The sequence below is a fragment of the Aquila chrysaetos genome, chromosome 17 (genome assembly GCF_900496995.4).
Source record: "Aquila chrysaetos chrysaetos chromosome 17, bAquChr1.4, whole genome shotgun sequence".
Taxonomy (NCBI): domain Eukaryota; kingdom Metazoa; phylum Chordata; class Aves; order Accipitriformes; family Accipitridae; genus Aquila; species Aquila chrysaetos.
The window spans coordinates 26,060,173-26,078,249 of record NC_044020.1 but is presented as its reverse complement, the minus strand read 5'-3'; the positions used below and the strand labels follow the sequence as shown (position 1 = coordinate 26,078,249).

Sequence of the window (18,077 nt, the reverse complement as noted above, 5' to 3'; positions counted from 1 at the left end):
AATGCATTATTCCTTTGCCCTGCAGTGAGACTGAAGTCCATGGTTATCCTGGCGTGCTGATCACTAAATTCCAAATAGGATTTAATGGGTAAGCTGGAGCTGGTATTGCTGATGGATTATTCTTGGGGATTTAAGCATGAATAAAGACATTAGTTTAGATGGATCAGGACATCTTTTGGGGAGTAATGGATTCCATGCATTTTAACTAAAAATAGCAAAGTTTTCCTCTTGCCATGGTCATTTGTGGCTGGCCTTTCTCTGGGGGTTGGCTTGGATATTTATGTGTTTCTGTTCTTGCTTTTGTTTCCCATGTCCCTATCTGGACTTCAGCAGTAGATTCAGCAGATGATTATATCAAAATCACAATCGGCCTACTTCTGTGCGACTTTCAAGCCTGAGGAACAGCTTCTCTTCATCTATTGTCCTTTTCTGCACTAACTGCCAGGCACCTCCATAGTCAGAGCTAGTGTGAGGCCTTGGTATCTGAAAAGCCCTGAAACTGGATTTCAGTTGCACAACCTCCAGAGCCTATTGTTTTTTGTCTCTTGGTATCCTTAATACTTTAAGCTGCCAATTAAAAAGGGAAGATTAGAGTTTAAGTTGGCCCTGCTATTCTTGTTTGTATTGCAAAACGGCACACAGCTCCCCCCGCACCCAGGTTAAGTTCACGCCTCCACAGTGATGGACACTGCACCACTGGGCAACGGCAAAGGAGGGGAGAGGCTTTTCCCCCTGTTTTGCAGATGGGGAACTCTGACGTTAAGACGTAGCTCCTCACACATATATACAGGTGCTCAACTTGCATTCTTTTAGCTGAAATGAGTAGCCAACTTTTGCTGATTTTGGCCAGTGGGACTTAGGCAAATCATGGATATGAACCATTGCACATCTGGGCACTGTTTCCATTTCCATGTACCCTTAGTCCTCCTCCCTGTCATGGGATTATTCAGCCTAGTTGTCGTTTTAAAGCTCTACAAATTACACTTATTTCGTATAGTCAAGCCCTTCTTTGACCATTATCCTGATAGGGTTCTGTGTTTAACTGGATAATTCTTTAATATGTTTCACCCCTTCTGTGACGAAGGCAGGAGGAGGCCATTTCAATTTCAAACTTAATAGTCCAATTCAGGCAAAACTGAGCGGCCAAAGTATGCTGCCAGAGTTTATTTTTATTTTGACACGGATCATGTCTGAAAGTAATATGTACAGGGATGGTATCTTTATCACACTTGTAAAGGAAACTATGTAAAGGAAAGGTTCTGCCTAACCATGTCCAGGATTGGCCGCGCGTGACTGGAAGTTGAGTGGAAAGTAGCTGTAGTACTACGTTTATCACTTAATACCCACAATCACATCCAAGGTCAGTGTTTAGTCACCTTCTACTGAGGTGAGTAGTAAGGGATGAAACTTGCTTCCTTTCCTCCTTTCTTCTCCAAAAACCACCTCTTTTCTTTTCCTATGTTTAGTAAGTGTTGCAATAAAAAAGAAATAACAGTTTTAAATGACTAATATGGTCAGATTATATAATTTCCTTTTGCCTTTTCTGAAAGGGAAACAGGAAGAAGGGCACTCAACCTTCCTAAAAAGCATTTTTATTATCTTCCTTTTTGTGGGGTTTTGATATGTTTTAAGATATTACAGATAATAATTAGAATTATTTCCAGTTGGAACAGAAATAATGGCACTTACCAATACACTGTACTAAAGGTTGGTTCAGTAGGGTGATATACGCTGCAAGCTGACTGGAGTAAATTAACTGAGTGCAACTTAAGAGCATGTTTGAAGTGAGTTTACGAGCATTATACAAAACGGTTGCTAAGTCCTGACTCTTATTGGCACAGCAACTGAAAAGAACGACACTTCAGCTAGCATGGGTTGTCTCATGAAAGCTTAAAATCTGATCTGTATCTAAGTCTCCTTAGATACAAAAGCTAGCAAATTAAATCCCATTCCTTTGCCAAATCGAAGGTCAGAAAAGTCTTAATTTTGCTACAGGTTAGTCTAGTACTATTTTCAATTAACATAAATATGAAAGTACTGAAGTCACTGAAAACTTCACAGTGAATTGGTCTAGCTTCACTGCCAAAGGGGCCCAAGAAAGCATGATTTTCTTCAGCTTCAATTCTTATGTTGTAACATTATGGAAACAGTCAGTGCAGGCCTGAGTTGATCTATTTCGGTCAGGCACAAGCCCGAACCAAAACCAATCCACAGAGATATTATCCTAACTTCGGCTCTCTGCTGCCTTGGATAAGTTTTTACTCCTCTGGATTTTTAATTTTCCCTACATGAAAGAGGAATAGTATGTGTTTACCTACTTTGTGGTGTGGGTGTTTAAAGTACTAATTATCATTTCTGCAGATCTCTTTCAATGTTACCTAAGCTGTATTGCTAAATACATTTTGAAACCATAGTCATATGTGTGATTCACTATCTGGCCTGGCCAGTTTGGTAAGAAATTTATTCTAATTATTTACAATCAAGGTTTTGCTTTGAGTGATACCATCAGGGGAATCTTGAAGACTCAGATAACAAGAAGTAAATGATTGACATATTTCCACAATAGGCAGGAATGTCAAAAAGATTAGAAGAGACTTCTATTAGCTCACTGCTAATATCCTCTTTACATTGCCATGCCCTAGATAAACTGAAACAATTAATAAATCTTTTAAAAGAAAAAGACCCACCTTCATTCAGAAATGCACACTGTGTGGAAAGATACCGAGAGGCTGAAATGCTGTATTTCCGACAGATGTAACTGCCAGACTTGGAAATATCTGTTGAATCCTTCATAAATTCAAGACACTTCATTTGGGAATGAAAATAGCTTAATGTGCTCAAGTTTGCCCAAAATGTGTCTGAGTTGCTAATCCTCTGCTGTTAAAAAGGAGGGATAAACCTGACATGTCAGGGCAGGAATCAAGCTCATAAGTAAGTCCAAACTATCTGACTAGCTGCACTTGCCTCTTCCTCTGGCTATGTGTGGGAGTTAGTCAACTACCAGCCAAGACAGGGCCATTGTCACTAGGAAGATCTTGCTCACATGTGAGCTTTGTCTCCACACAACTGCCTTGAGCTACTTTGCTCTGGAAACTTGAGCCCAGCTATCAAAGATGTAACCAGAGAGCACTGGCACTTCATCTGACTCCCACATAGTCCTCAGGTAGTTCCAGAAAGGAAAAAAAAAAAATCTCAGTTGCAAGCCCTAGTCTGACCTTTTTGTGATTTTCATTCATTTAAATGACAGAAGAGACTTCAGAAATAGGAAACAAACCTAATCAGGAGAAAGGTGCTATTGCACGCTCCTCTTAGGACAGTGGACCAAATCCATCCTTGGTCCTAACTCCCTGCAAGTCAGAATAGCAGCTAAACTTGTCCAAGTGTGCCACTTTCCTTTTGGCTGTGTCTGTCCACCCCTCTAAATTTTGTCAGTGTAATTTGACGCTTTGTTTTGCTCAAGAGAATTTCCTCAAGTCCCCACACAGAAACTGTCTGGCATTGGCATATGAGCTGTCTCAGTTGCTCAGATTATCACACCTCATGCTCTGAGGAGGTCAGAGGTGTTACTTTGTCCCACCAGAACTAGAGCTGGTCACCAAACATGAAAAAAAATTCTGCATCTTCACCAAGTCTTTAGCAGGTCTGTTTGTTTTAAAACTCCCTCTACTAGCTACTTGCAGTAAGGATCATGTCACTGGAGCTGGCCCCAAACCACTGCGATTACAGAATGGGCTGAAAAGGTTGAATTTGAAAACTGCTAAAGCTGACACTTAAGACCAAGGTGTGCTCTTGCTAATAGCTCATGCTATTAGCTGCACTCTAGATTTAAGCACGTTACTCTAGGATAGCAAACAACCACTTTGAAAGAGAGGGCCAGGATCTGGCTGATATTAGGGCAATGGTGTCTGGTGTAACAAATACATGCTGTTGTCCATGTAAACAATCAATCAGGTGATATCTCCCCATGGGTTGAGTCATGCATGAGTCCTGACTGCTGCATGAGTCCCGAGTCTCTTTCAACCACAGAACTGGCTTGCTGAGGGAAAGGAGTGGAACCTAAGTTTCCTCAATTCATTGTACTGCCTCAAAGCAGCACAGTACAGCCTCCAGACACTGATAATTGCATAATAACTTGTCTTCATTTTTGCTTTGAACTCACAGCAAACAAAGGGGCCAGTTCTGCACTGAGTAGAAGGAATTAAAACAACTGTAATTTTATGCCACCTTTCTAGACCGCACTCAGATTTCATAGTTTTAAGGTTGTCTACCAGCTGCTACTCAAATTCATTCTTTTTCAGAGAGCTATCATGGCATTGCACCACTCTCCTCCCTGCTCACTTTCCACATTAGCTTTTGCAAATAGGATGGCAGCCCTGTGCTGTGGATGCAAACCTAACAATCCATGGACATTTATATTTCCTTTACAGAAAAAAAAAAAACCTACTGCTGGTATAGTAGGATCTATTGAACCTTAAAGGTCTTGAAGTGGTATGTGATCTCCCTTGCATTTCCTTGTGCTAGGGAAGTGGAAAAGAGCACTCATTGTGTTTGTGAGGCTGGGCTGTGCTTATCTGTAAACAGAACACTTAAAGTTGCTGATCATTTTCATTTAATACAAAAAGAGCTTTATCTGGGGGAATCCACGAGAACATACAATTAGCTTGCCTTAAAAATAGGCTGTTTGGGTTTTTGCTGTTTGGTCTTTCTCTAACATGTCACCAGGACTGGAACAAAAAGAAATGATTCAAGAAGCTTGTTTTGCTCGTTACTTACTGTACCAACGCACACTGATCTTCTACACAAACTGCAGTGAGACCCAAGGATGAGGAATTTGTCCTTGTCAGGGGTGAAAGGATCCTTCATGACATAGCTTTCTTCCAAAAGCCTATAAGAGAATAATTTCAGGCTTTTAAGGGTAGATTTCACAGTAGGGGGGAGTCAAAGTGGGGAAATTGTAGAGGCTGAAAAGGTATCAGCCCTTTCTACTTGATTTGCTTGGCCTGGTGTTGTACATGAAGCAATGTAGCAGCTATGCAGCTCCCTTCCTCTTCAAAACCAACACTGTGGCTGCCTTCAGTCCTATACTGCACTTTCTATCTTCCAAAATTACGGCAATGGGTGATCCTCTCAATGTTTTCTTACTAGGTTTTTCTGAGTGCTCTACCTTAAAGTATTTTTTTATCTTCCATTTTTATGACAGGCACTCCTTAGCATGGCCAGCTTCAGTACCTTGTCAAGTTATCATTTCAGTTGCACAGCTTCTAATTAGAAGTTCTCTTCCAAAGCTGTGTGCATGTGAGTATAAAATAAAAAGTTTTTATTGCTCTTCGTTATGTCACTGCTGTAAAGCTAAGGTTCCCACCTCCTGAAAGCAGGAGCTACTGCCACAGCATTGCCGTGACCTGAAATATGCTTACTTTATGTCACAGACTGTACTGTTTGCCCCAGGGTATTAAGGGAGTGCATTTATTAATAATTTGGCAACCTGCTTGGGAAAGACTAAGGAGCTCCAGGCAAAGTATTACAGAAGTCAGTTGGGTGTCTGCACAGGGCACCCTGCAAGGCTGGCTTATTCTTGGACGTAAACTTGGATTCTGTAGTAATATGGAGTACAATATATATTTAAAAGGTATTCTCTTAACTCATACTGCCTTCTCCTTGTCTACATACACACACACACATATGTGTGTGTCTATGAGTGTATTCCTTTTTCCTTTTCCTCTCCACTCAAACAAAAAAATGATATAGCTCAAGGCTTCCATTGTTAGGAAAGATCAGGCATCTTAACATGGCAGATCACCTTGTCAACAAGTCTGCTAGTGTACAAAGACTGGATTACCTTTGCAAAGTTTCCCTTGCAAGATTCACAGTCTTAATGTAGTCATCATCAGAGTAGAGACCTGGCCACCGTACAAGCCTTCATGTCTGGCATATGTTTCCTGCAGCACTGCATTTAGGACATGTGAGTAGGCCAGAAAGCAAGCCAATAAAGATAGTGTGTAAAGCTATTTCTTATATGCACGTACAGAAGTGTTGTGCTTCAGGATTATTGTTTTGCTTTTTGAGTGTCAGCAATCCAAATAAAGCCGAGATGTTAACACTGAGCTTGGATAACCTAAAGTTAAGGTTCGTGTTCAGCTTCGATTCAGGCTCTTTAGGAATGGACCTGATCAAAAGTGGGCCATTGCTCTGCTGAGTAGAAGAGGGAAAACCAGTAGCACCATGGGATTTGGAATGATAAAAATACAGCTGCCCAAGGAAAACAGCCCAGGCAGGTGTGGTGGTCAACAGCTGTTTCCATTTTATAAGAAACTGAGCAGTCCTAGTGGAGTGAAATGCTGAGTACATGCCTGACTTCCAGTTTCAGTAAGTTCCTGACCGTGTTTGCCTGATGGGTTCATTGACCAGGATGGCCTCAACAGAGCTACAGATTTAAAGCTAAAAGTGCTTTCTTTTATGGGGAGTTTAATGTCTGCAGACAAAGTTGTAACTGCATAGTTTCTGGTCAAACCATCCCTACTTAACGGAGATGAAAAAGGCTTTGCTCTACCAAAATGTAAATATGTACTAAATTTCCACATACTTCAATGGCATACAATCTGCCAAAGAATTGTCTAATTCATGCAAAAAAGCATTGCTGTTCAAAACTCCATGTCATGTCAAACAGCTCTTAAGAACTGTTTTTACCATACGTATTTAATTCATGCAGTGTTTACAAGTTGCCCAGCTGACACAGCTGTGAGGAAAGGGCTATTCCCAGAAATGCTAGGCTGACAGTCAACAGTATTCTAGTAAGAAAATAATGGTATAGGTAAATAGTGGGGTTAGGAAATAGGTTAAATAGAAATCTTTGCATGGTATTGAAGCAGGATTGGAAAGTTGATTTTTTTGTCTTTCCTATCAATGCTGACAATTTTTAACATTTCTCCCCTTTGGAAAAAGAAGGTCACTTTAAGTACCAAGCCTCATATTCAGAGGCAATATGGCATGTTATTGGGTTCATGCAGTGCATGTCGTTCCACAATACAAGGCTTCTAATGCTCATAGCATAAATGAAGTCCGTAATATGAAAGACTGTACTTACACAATAGAGCGTGTGTTCGGTGGCTTCTGCCCATAGTACGTGTATGGAGCTGTTAAGCCACATAGCTGACATGTGAACTCTCCTGTGGGCTGAACTTCTTTGGCAGCATCCATCTTTAAGCTACCTACAAGAAACACAAAATCTTTCAGCTCCAAAATGCAATACTGGGAACATGCCCACAAGAAGATTAAACTGATGTGGGATATCTGGCTATGCAAACTAAAATCCAATGGAAAATTGACCACTGCAGACCTTGATTAGTAAATCTTTTCTCCCAAATCAAGTTGGTTTCCCATGTCCCAGTTACATTTCCAAATTCCTTAGATACGTTTAGAAATTGCAGCCTGGTAGCCTAACTATAAAGTTCACCTATTAATTTGGAACTTGATCCGTAAAATAATTTAGGTAATGAAGCACATGGCTGTGATATGGCAAACCCTGTCCTCAATCGAGGCCTATGCTCCCCAAGTGCTTCCCAGGAAACACCTCCCTATCTGCTGTGCAGAATCCCAATCCAGCTCTGCAATGCCTGTCTCTTCCTACAAACTACAAACAGAGCCGTGAAAGGGTCTGGGACCCCGCTCAGGAGGCAGGTACCAGAAAGGTATGTGTTGCACTGATTTACTACATCCTTTTCTTTGCTTCTGGTTCACCTTCGAATAGAGTTTTGGAAGCTTAACCCTGGCTCCCTGTTCTTATCTGGCTTCCTATGGAAATGAGGCTGACATAATCACCCTGTGCCTAGATAGAGTGTTGGCCCATTTGAGCCACACAGGACAGAGGAAGAGGTACCTTTAAAAAAGTTTGGGTCCTATAACTTTTATGAAAATAGGCTGAACAGGGAGACTCTGCTTTATCCTCATGGAAGATACCCATATATTTCTATAAATCAGAGAATCTGCACATAGGAAAGCTACTGTCCATCTGTCTGAAAGACTTCAGACACGCATTACGAAGGTGTAGCCATCAGTCATGAGATACAAAACATAGGAAGCCATGCTTCATCAGCTTTGGTGCTTACAAGATGACTTGTTTAAAATCTTGGCTATTGATTTACATTTGGGAGCTTACCCTTCATAATACCACTTCAGTTGAGAGTCACACCCTGAGTTTTTCAAAAAGCATGGTGTGGCAAGTATGCTTTTAGGACTGATTTTGGTATGTACACACGATCCGATCAAACACAGCTAACCGTATACATGCCTCAAAATTGTACCCATCCATGAATGAAATGTGATGGCTTGTTTGCAAGTTCAGTATCTTTGCTCACTTGCAGCATTTTCTTGTGCAGTTAGCAAGAAAACTCAATCTTTTAGCTAAAAGCCCTCACACTTTTCATGGCATGCAGTTTTCTGCTGCAAACCTGTCAGCTTTTTTAAGTGAAGTAGAGCTGGCATCAAGCGGTTAGGGAGGTGAGCACTAAGAACTTGGATTTGGGCAATATCTCAGCTGTTAGGTTGTGTGTGCTCACAGCTGAGCAGATACACAGCCTGCCAAAGGACAGCAGGTCATTCCCACTCTTCTAGCTTTGCAGCCATACCCTCCCCTGGCAGAGCTGATTCAGTTCACTAAGGCCATGTCTCTATTTATGTTTTAGCTCAGCTCAGGGGTTTTCTTTGGGAACAAATTGCCTGACTGGCCCCGCTTACCGCACTTGGTTTGCATCATGGAGCAGTCTTAAAGCACACAAACCCAACAGTTTCAGATGAAACTAAACTGAAAGGTGCGCTCCAGAAGCACACCTAATACACTCCAACCTGAATGCCCAACTAATGGCCATGCAGTCTACAGGTTAGGACCAGAGGTAAGCTGAAACATCCCGAAACAGAGAGTGGGCAACTGGTATCCAACATCAAACACCTTGGTCTGTGGTTTCACTCTTACTGCATCACACTAGTTACTAATGTAGTAACAAATAAAATAACTAGCCTTTTTTTTTTGCCTTCCAATGTCTTTTTTCTCTTGTTTTAGGGAACTAAATTGGCTTGCAGAGGAATCCAACAACTGCTAACAGTAGTACAAGGTAAGAGGCAAAACTGCACAGCCAGGAGAAAGGGAGGGCTGAGATGAGGGACCTGTATTTCCCTCTTTCAATGACAGTAAGCTGCTATTTCTGCTCACCCTATGTGGTGAAACTGAATCCTTAGAGACATATGCTGCTAAGGTGAATTAGGGGCAAGGTGAAGCAGAGTTGTGATGACTTGTCATCTAATGTTCCAGAAGAACAGGGAGCCCCAAGATCCTCAGAGGTTACAGAGGCTTCATAACAGACACCCAGTTCAGAAAGCCCTAACCTGTTAAATCCTGAAACTTAATTTTGGGAATAATCTCCCTTACCCCATCATTCCTTCACCATCAGCCTTTCCACTGCCATTCCTGGCATTTCAGTAGTACAGGGAGTTCTTCAGATGTAACACAAATGGGGCTGCATACTGGTTTAATAAATAAATCCAACTCGTGAATACCTTAGGCAACTACATTTTTTCAAAAGTGATGTAACCCTTAGATATCATGTATTTTCCCTACCTCACAGGGACACTTGAGAGAATTTAATTAACTAAAGTGCTTTCAGATTTTTCACTTAGATATAAGGCATATACAAGCTACCTATTTCTCCCTGTTTATTACAACTGGGATTCTTCAAACTATATACAAACTCAACTAAAAAGCCTGCTTTTTGAACCCTGCATTTTAGGATTACCAGATAAGTCCCCCAAACATACCTAAATTTATCTTTTCTGTAGGTAGTCAGTAGCAATACCAAGACACCCACCTGTCTGAATGAGATTCAGTCCAGAACATTATATGCAATTTTTTGTAATCAATCCTTTTTAAAAAGGGGAAATAATTAACCCCACAGAGGTAGAGTATGGAAAGTCACTTGAATCAAATAGAGAAGACCATCATGGTGATCTTTTATTTAAAATAATGCAAAACACTAAGAACAACAACAACAAAAAAGAGTATTTATGGCAGTAAGGATCATACACTTTGGAATGAATGTGTCCTGATTCCAAGTCAAAATAACAGCCCTGGGTTCAGAGCTGAAGTACGTTAGATATAGAAACACCTGCTGTCTTATAGACCATTGGCATGTAGAGCAGAATCTGTTCAGTGACTACCACTGGGAAGGAATGATATCTATGTACAAACAGGTTTTTGGCTATGCCAGTTGAAAAGCATATGATACTCCCTGCAAGGCACAGATGAATTTATGATGCCTTCCATTTTACTCCCAGCTTACAAGTCACTGATATCAGCTGTACCAAGTTTTATTTCACTGGGAACATCATTTGTCCTGAGAGCTTGTCTACATAGCAGCACCTGGGAAAGTTAAGGTCACTAACTCAAGGTGTGAAGTTAAGGAACGTACAGATTTCAGAGTGAATGCTCCCACTGAGAACTAAAGTTTGCTATATAACAAAGTAAAGCCATTTTCCTTCTGAAGAAAGAAAGTTAATGGTAAATGTTATAAGCTTTTAGTTTATGCATGTGCTTCACACCTTTAGTCTAAACCACCAAGCAGACGAGTCCTAGATGCACTCTCTCACAAAGCTTCTTGTACTTCCGGAAAGCTCGTATGCAATTAAAAGAACTGTATCTTTATGTCAGATAGCAAATGCACAGAAGCAATTCTGGGATAAACCAATGTCTGTCTCGACTGTGGTTTTATCACAAAGTAAGCTCATTGGTTTAGCCCTGTACACCATCTTAGCAAGCTGCCTGATATGACAACTATGACAAGGTGTCTGCCTCCCCTCCAAGCAGACATATGAAGCATGACTGAGAACTCATTTCTTTCTAGCATACCAACAACAGGATGAAGAATCTCTTGAGGATATAAAAGTCCAGGGCACTAATCCCTTCATAATAATGACAGGCAAATTTGTGACCTCAAGTGACTCAAATCATCCCCAGTGCTACCACTGGCTTTTTCTCTTTTCCTTGAAAAGCTTTGAAGCAGCACCATGTCCCAGTAACATGTCAAATATCTGGCTGGCTGGTATGTACTGAAGCAGTCTTTTAGAACAGCTTGTTTAGAACTGAATTCTGCCCAAGTGTTTGCCATTTTGGCTGGAAGCCGCAAGGTACTTAAAACACATACTTACTTTAAGCACATGCATAGCCCTTCTGAAAAGAACAGGGCTACCCACACATGCTTGATTACGAAGCAAACACTGAACTAGCACACTCAGCAGAAACCTGCCAAGTCAAGCCCAGAATGCTGCAGGACGTGTGTGAGGTTGGCCCACGTGTCACGGCAAAAGGTATAGCACACAGATTTGAATGCCATACTAAGGAAATAATTGCAGTAAAAGAAAGGCGCGGGTTAGATAGTGCTATAAGAGTGTTTCTCCATGCTGCCTGTGACTGATACATGATATGGATGTGGGGAAATGGCTCTCAGTGCAGTTCTCTGGGGACTCCTAAAAACTTCAGGGCAGTTCTGCTCGGAGCATTCTGCTAACAGGCCTGGAAGGCATGCCAGAAATAATAAATCACCATTAAATTGTCAGGGTCAGTGGCAAAGTAGTGGCACAGATAAGTAATCTGATTTTCTTTGCTTCAAACCTCATTAGCACAAGTCTTTACAATGCATAGGTTAAGCCCCTCTTAATACTCCACAGGAGACTCATGTATTTCTGAGTCACTGATAAACTAGAGAAACTATGTAAGAAACAAACTGCCTAGAACAGACGTAGACTTTGATTTGAAAGGGTGTCAGATAAAACCAACATTGACACGCCTTTAATCCTCTCCAATTAAACCTTGTTTCTTTTACCTGCCAAGATTTTCCTGCAGTATCCACTGTTGATGAGGATGACCTATTAAAATATTCACAGCTTGATTCTCTATGGGAAGGACTGCTCTCTAATAGAAGGGTGGGAGCCACTGAGTTCATAGCCTGGTAAATGCCAAGTTATTTTGCAGTGTTTAGTGTGATATAAATTTAAATACATTACAGCACCAGGAATATACTCAGCTCCTTCAGAAAAATTATCTGTTGCCTAATTGCTCAGGTAATAGATGAAACAGCAGAACCTTCTTACTTGCTAGTTAATCCCCAGCTGAACAACTCTCTCCCTCCAGTTCCTTCATGTTATTGCCCTGAAGGCATGTTTAGGTCACCTGTTGGCTGCCTCCCTGCTCTTCCTTTGAGGTGGGTTACCTTGGGTTCAGCATAACAAATTAGCCCAGGAATGCAATTTCACCAAGCATGGTCATTTGGAACTTTTACCTGCATTACCTCTCCCAAAGATCACTTGATTGAATTAAACCTTGACTTGTTGCAGCAACTCCTCCCTTCAGGCTGGGGGGATTGTGCTGGTGTTGCTATGCTCTCTCTGCTCTGAAGGAACCGAGATCACTGCAGCACACAGGCTTCTCTCTAGCTATGGGTCATATAGCAGGCCCCAAGCCCTGCTTTTTAATGACAGCTTATGTGGATTCCCCGTCACAGTAGGATAAACAGCCTAGGTGGTCATAGATGTGAGCGAGCATGTTTTCTGAACAGTTGTAGGGAATGTTTGAACAGGGTGTGTCAGAAGAAAGAGAAATACAGACAAGCAAATCAAAATCCTTCCTTAGGTAAAAGGCTTTATGAACACAAGATGAACCTCAAAAAGGCATCTATTGATAAGATGCATGATTTAACAAAGCTGAGAAACCAACACTTAAAAATAAAATCTAACCCAAGTAATCCTTACTTGAATATGGCAGGCAGCCAGCTCTGGATATGACAGCATTTCATAACGAAGAATCTCAAATTAGTTGAAAATTTAACAGCTTCACACAGGAATGCTGCAAGAAGGCATTAACCGGTGTATACCACTGTCCTCTAGTGGACACATCGGACCCGTACAGCCCCGGTGACTGGCAGTATCACTTACTAGCTGCAGGGAATTCTTGTTTCAGCACCTCAGCTGTTTAGAGTGACTCAGTTGTAAAAGCCCAGCTAAGTGGATCACACAGTAAGACTGAATGACAGAAGAAAGTAAAAGCAAGCTGCCCAAGCATGCATAGTAGAGGCCATCTCCATGTCTGGTTGCAGAGGCACAGCCAATGGTGGATGTCTTTGCTGTGTAACAGAACAACAACCTGACAGAGGAGGGAGAACTACAGTGTCATTAGTTCTTCCTTTCCTTCCCCCAAAATGTATCTATGTTCATATCTGGTTTTCTGCTCGATCCCCCTCATTGCTCTTTCTTCTCCTTCTCTTCCAACAGGCTTTCCTAAGCAGAGTACAAAGCTTATCACATCACCATCCACGATGCCATTCTAACATTCTATACGTAAAATGACCTAGAAATTAAAGGAAGGCAATGCAAGCTTGTTGCTCTTCTCACAGCACAGTTACAGGGACTTACTGGAGAGGAGGTAACGCTGAAGTGTTTGCTGAAGTGAACATTAGTTCTGGATTACAGTTATTCCTTGCCAAAACGGGGAAAACCAGACCTGATTTCACTAAATCTCTGTTCTGGTATAGCAGCAATAAATAAGCATGCTATGGCCATAGGTTACCCCTGCTCTGAACTGATTTTGTCTTCCTTCCAAATTGTAGCTCCCTATTAATAGCTTTGTTAGACTAATATCCATAGGGGGGAAGAATAAGTCAGTAAGGCTCTATTAATATATAAGCGATGATGATTCCTTTTAAGTTGTCCTTTAAGAAAAGTTACGGGGAGCCACACGTCTACCATTGAAAGTATCAGCTTGGTTAAGCACAATCTAAACTTAGTGCAACACTTTCCAACAGAGTCTAAAAATAGGAACACCAAGATTTTGTGGAAATACATGAGGAGAGGCTAACAGTGTTTCGGGAAATAAGACACTGCAACTTGACATAATCCTTAAAGAAAGAAATACAGCTCCAGTGATTTATCTCCCTACAGAAAGCAAAGTCGGTAGTGTAAGGAAATACTCGGCCCCCACTATGTGGGGTTGCATGTTACGATGTCCTTGCTGTGACAGCCAGTGCCTACTTTCCCCTGTGACCAGCAAGATGTTCAGTATTAATATACTTGGGGAAGAGAATTCTTTCCAGTAAAGCGTGACTGAGGCTCTCAGTTTGTTAGGACTGAGCTCAGGTTGAAGACTGCATAATAAGTAAAGCAAAACCTTCAAAAAAGAAAAGAAAATACAAAACTACTGGAGGGGTGGAGGGTATGGGGTAAAGAGCGTCAGCTTCAAGAAAGCCTGAGAATAAAGAAAGACCCGTACCAACTATAGATATAACTTTCTCATGCACATAGCCCCATACACCTTCTTACAGGCATGCCCATTTCCTCTGAAAGACATGTTCCTCAAGTTATCCCAGCTATTGTGAACAGTGAGCACAAGAAAACACCAAAAAGAGGTTATTTCCAGCACGGCTGATAAAGCAAAGAAGTCCACTGTCACTCAACCCTTAGAAAGTTTTCTTTTCCAGGGCACTTGCTGGGAGTTCCGTCACAAGAATTTACAAATAGGTGCCTTGTTTCACACTTTCACACAGAGGTCATTTCGGTTTTGCCCTTTTGATTACAGTTTAGAGTGCAAATTAGTCCTTCAGTCAGGTGCTAGCAGCTTCAAGACTTCCTGACTTACCCATATGGTAAATTTCTGTTTTCTAGCCACGTAGCAATATGAAATAATGTGAATTCAGCCAGGCACAAACACTGTGAATTTTTAGCACATTTTCAGGTTAGTCTGTTTGCTCCTCTCAGAAAGACTTTGCTTCCCAACCAGTACTTGGATTACTTTGCCTAAAAAATATGCAGGTACTAAGGCTGCACTTACTTCTTTCAACACCTTATACTTTCATCAAATAGGTATCAAGGCACATATACAAGAACCACTTCCATAATTTTCTGTAGGACAGAGAAATGATACTTGTTCTTAGACAGCTGGAGACATGTTTTAGCATAGACAGGCCATTTCTTTTGTTCATGCTCTGCACAGTCTGTTCTCCAGAGTGTGTGTGCTTATGCTGTTTCCTTCCAGAAGTTCTTTTGGACAAATTTACTGCTCTATTTATCATGGGTAAAACAGGAAGAAGGTGGGTTTTTCACATGTGACAAATTTAATCATGGCTGGAGATGTGTGGATCCTAGAATTCACTATAACCATTGTGGACTGCTCCTACTGGGTCATATGCTAGGAGGGCAGACATGCAAAATCTTTGCAGTTCTGTCTTTTTGCCCAAGAAGCTCAAAATCCAGTCAGAATTAGCAGCATCTTCAATGCATCACAGATATTTAAGTAAGTAACTTTCCTTTGGCTTCAGATCTCTGTCTGTTCAGCAAGCATAGATGGGTCTGACTAAGATTTCACTGAGGTCCAAGAGGAAATTGTGGACTGCAGAGTGGAGCTAATTAAGTAGCAGAATTGATGGGGTCTTGATACAAGTTTTATATGCCGTATGTTTACGTTAAGACTTTTTAAAAGTACTGTCTATAGCTATAGAGATAGATAAGGCTTAAGAACGCTGTGATGTTTGTTACAGATTTAAATGCATGTTTCCTTTTTGCATGTAGGCAGAAGGAGACTTTATAGGAGGCAGCATTGCTCATGTGTTTGCTGGCCAGTAAAAAAAAAAAACAGAAAGGGCAGGTGAAAAATGCTTTCACCAGGCATTGAGAAAAGGAACATAACAAAACACTCACTGACCTTCTCTTGCTTTATCCTGGCCTAGAGAAAAAAACAAAGAACCCCAAACTGTTACAGTCACACAGATAACTAATTTCTTTCTTACTCCAACTCTCAGGTTTGTGCTTATCTATTGGGAGTTTTGGGGCTCTTTATAGCTTTTTTGGTTTATTGATTTTTGTGCCAGTAAAAGCACTACTTTAGCAAACAGGCCAGTGCAAAGGTAACGTACAGGCTAGAAAGTTTATCATCTCAACAAGCCTGGGGAGTAAATCTCCGTGCCAAGTCAGGTTAACAGCGGGATCCAAATCTTTTCCTACCATTATCATCAAATAAAAACCTTCTTTGGTCAGTACACCTCCAGGGAATCCCAGAATGCTGCATCTGTGCAGAATAAACCTTTCAGGGGATCCTCCCCTGTTCTTGATATAACCTTGTCATATTTGTAGAGATGACAGATGTACATCTTGACTCTATTTGAGGCAAGACAAAAAGTGAGACAAGATATAAAGTAATGTTCTCATTGTAACTGCTACTTTGCCTGGCAAGCTTCTCCCTTTACGTGGGAAATTAAGGCATGAGGAAAACATTTTTTGGCATGGGATCCAGAAGCATGAGTTCTTAAATTTTGTTTATATAAAACATACCATTTCAATTGTAAGGATACAATTAAAGTAGTGTACCATTTTCATGTTATAATTAGTTATGCTGACAAAAAGGGGTTCATACCAATACAACTTGTAAACTATACCAATTAAGGGAAATTAATCAGCATGTGGTATCTTTGCACTGATATACTTCTAGTGGTCCCTTCAAGGTGGTATATTGATAACATTACAGAAGGGGAACAACCCTAACTGGAAAAAACCATAACCAATGCACAAACACATGAGTACTGGTATAACTAACTGCTAGTACATAAATCCAATTCTTTGACTCACAGAAGCCTAGACATGGAAGACAGCTCAAGAGATAGATTGCCCAAGGCACAACTGGCTTTATTTTGATGGCATTTTGCAGTGTTTATAGAGACTCCTACCACCCAAGTGCCTTAGGGACAACTGATAGGTCAGTGAGCAAGCCTGGATTAAGTGTGAAGAAAAGCCACACGATCAACCTCTCTCCTTAAGCAGAGAGGCCATTTCTAGCATCACTGAGATAGAGATATTTATTTGGGTTCTCAGAACAGATTCAGAGAGAAACTTTGGTATCCCATCTCTCATACATCTTGCAAACTTCTTACCTCCCCCTCATTTTTCAAGAGGAGTTCAGTTCTTGATTGTTTCCATGGCTCTATGAGTCCAAAGCTGTGATCCCACCACCACCTTGTTCAAGTGCAACCTCATATTGGAAATACCTACATATGACAGGAAACAAGGGTTTCCCTTAAGTTCCCTAGACTCCTTAAAGCTCCTTCTCTGTGTGCGTCCAAAAGCAGTCCCCTCAAACAGCACTGAGCTTCCCTGGAATCCTCTCCCCAGTCCCCTTCGAGGCTGCATCCTGTAGCTCCAATCTCAACTCACAAAGTACCTCAGAAAAAGCAATCTGTGGCCGCTACATTCAATTGAACAAAGAATATACTTTCCACTAAAACCCTTGCGCAGGAAAAAAAAAAAAAAAAAAAATCAGAACCAAGCTTTGGCTCTAGATCCAGAATCATGAGTGTCTCCCGTTAAGCAGCCCCTGTGGTCAGCAGAACACCCTCACGCTCTGTCGTGACCCGGACTCTTCTCACCTTTGCTTCTGCGGTTTCAAGGGGAAGGTCCCTCCACTCAGTATAACTTAAAAGGCGCTCCGGAGGCGGGAAGCGCAGGTTTTGCGGGTGTTAAACCCTTCCCGCTCCCAGCAAAGCGGGGGTCTGAACTCTGCTCTCCCGCCTCTGCAGCCAGGCTTCGTCGACTCGTCGCCTTCGGTTGAGCCAGCGCGCGTCCTGTCCTCAGGAGGGACACCGGCTTCCAGAGAGGGATCCCGGCTGGTCAGGAGAAAAGAAAAACCGTTTTGACATCCCAGGGCAGGCGGTCCGCTGAGGAGAGCTTAAAGATTCACTCCTTTTATTTTGAATAATATTAACTACTAGCGGCCACCGTTCCCCCGGAGCTCGGCTTTCCCGCGCAGCCTCTACACTGAGGGCCCGCCTGCTCCTCCCCCGGGGGGAGGGCGGGAAAGGCCGCCGCCCGCTTCAGCCACAGCCACCCACGGGCCGCCACGGCGCGGAACCCCGGCTTTCCACCCACCCGAACTGCGCGGCACCCCCCGGGGCCGCCGCGGCCGTCAGCGGCCCGCCACCAGGCCGCTTCCCGCTTCCCGCCGCTGCGGCGGCAGGGCCCGGCGCCCTTCCTCCCTCCTTAAAGGGCCAGCGCCCCGC

General features: G+C 42.1%; 1 protein-coding gene and 1 long non-coding RNA gene across 3 annotated transcripts in view; one reads left to right on the top strand and one right to left on the bottom strand.

Moving 5' to 3' along the window:
• The window catches only part of CDPF1 (cysteine rich DPF motif domain containing 1), a 26,812-nt gene extending 8,735 nt beyond the window's left edge, over nucleotides 1–18,077 (bottom strand). The window contains exons 1-4 of one of the 2 annotated variants that reach the window (XM_030040875.2): nucleotides 17,947–18,077; nucleotides 17,448–17,684; nucleotides 7,085–7,208; nucleotides 4,774–4,885 (exon numbers count right to left, since the gene is read on the bottom strand). In XM_030040875.2, coding sequence (XP_029896735.1) covers nucleotides 4,774–4,885; nucleotides 7,085–7,197 — 225 coding nt within the window. In that variant the 5' untranslated portion in view covers nucleotides 7,198–7,208; nucleotides 17,448–17,684; nucleotides 17,947–18,077. The remainder of the gene's footprint in view (nucleotides 1–4,773; nucleotides 4,886–7,084; nucleotides 7,209–17,447; nucleotides 17,685–17,946) is intronic. The other variant, XM_030040878.2, reaches the window with a different exon arrangement.
• On the top strand, nucleotides 11,066–13,600 carry LOC115352536. Its single transcript, XR_005934204.1, has 2 exons — nucleotides 11,066–11,352; nucleotides 13,312–13,600. It is a non-coding gene; the product is annotated as an uncharacterized LOC115352536 (long non-coding RNA).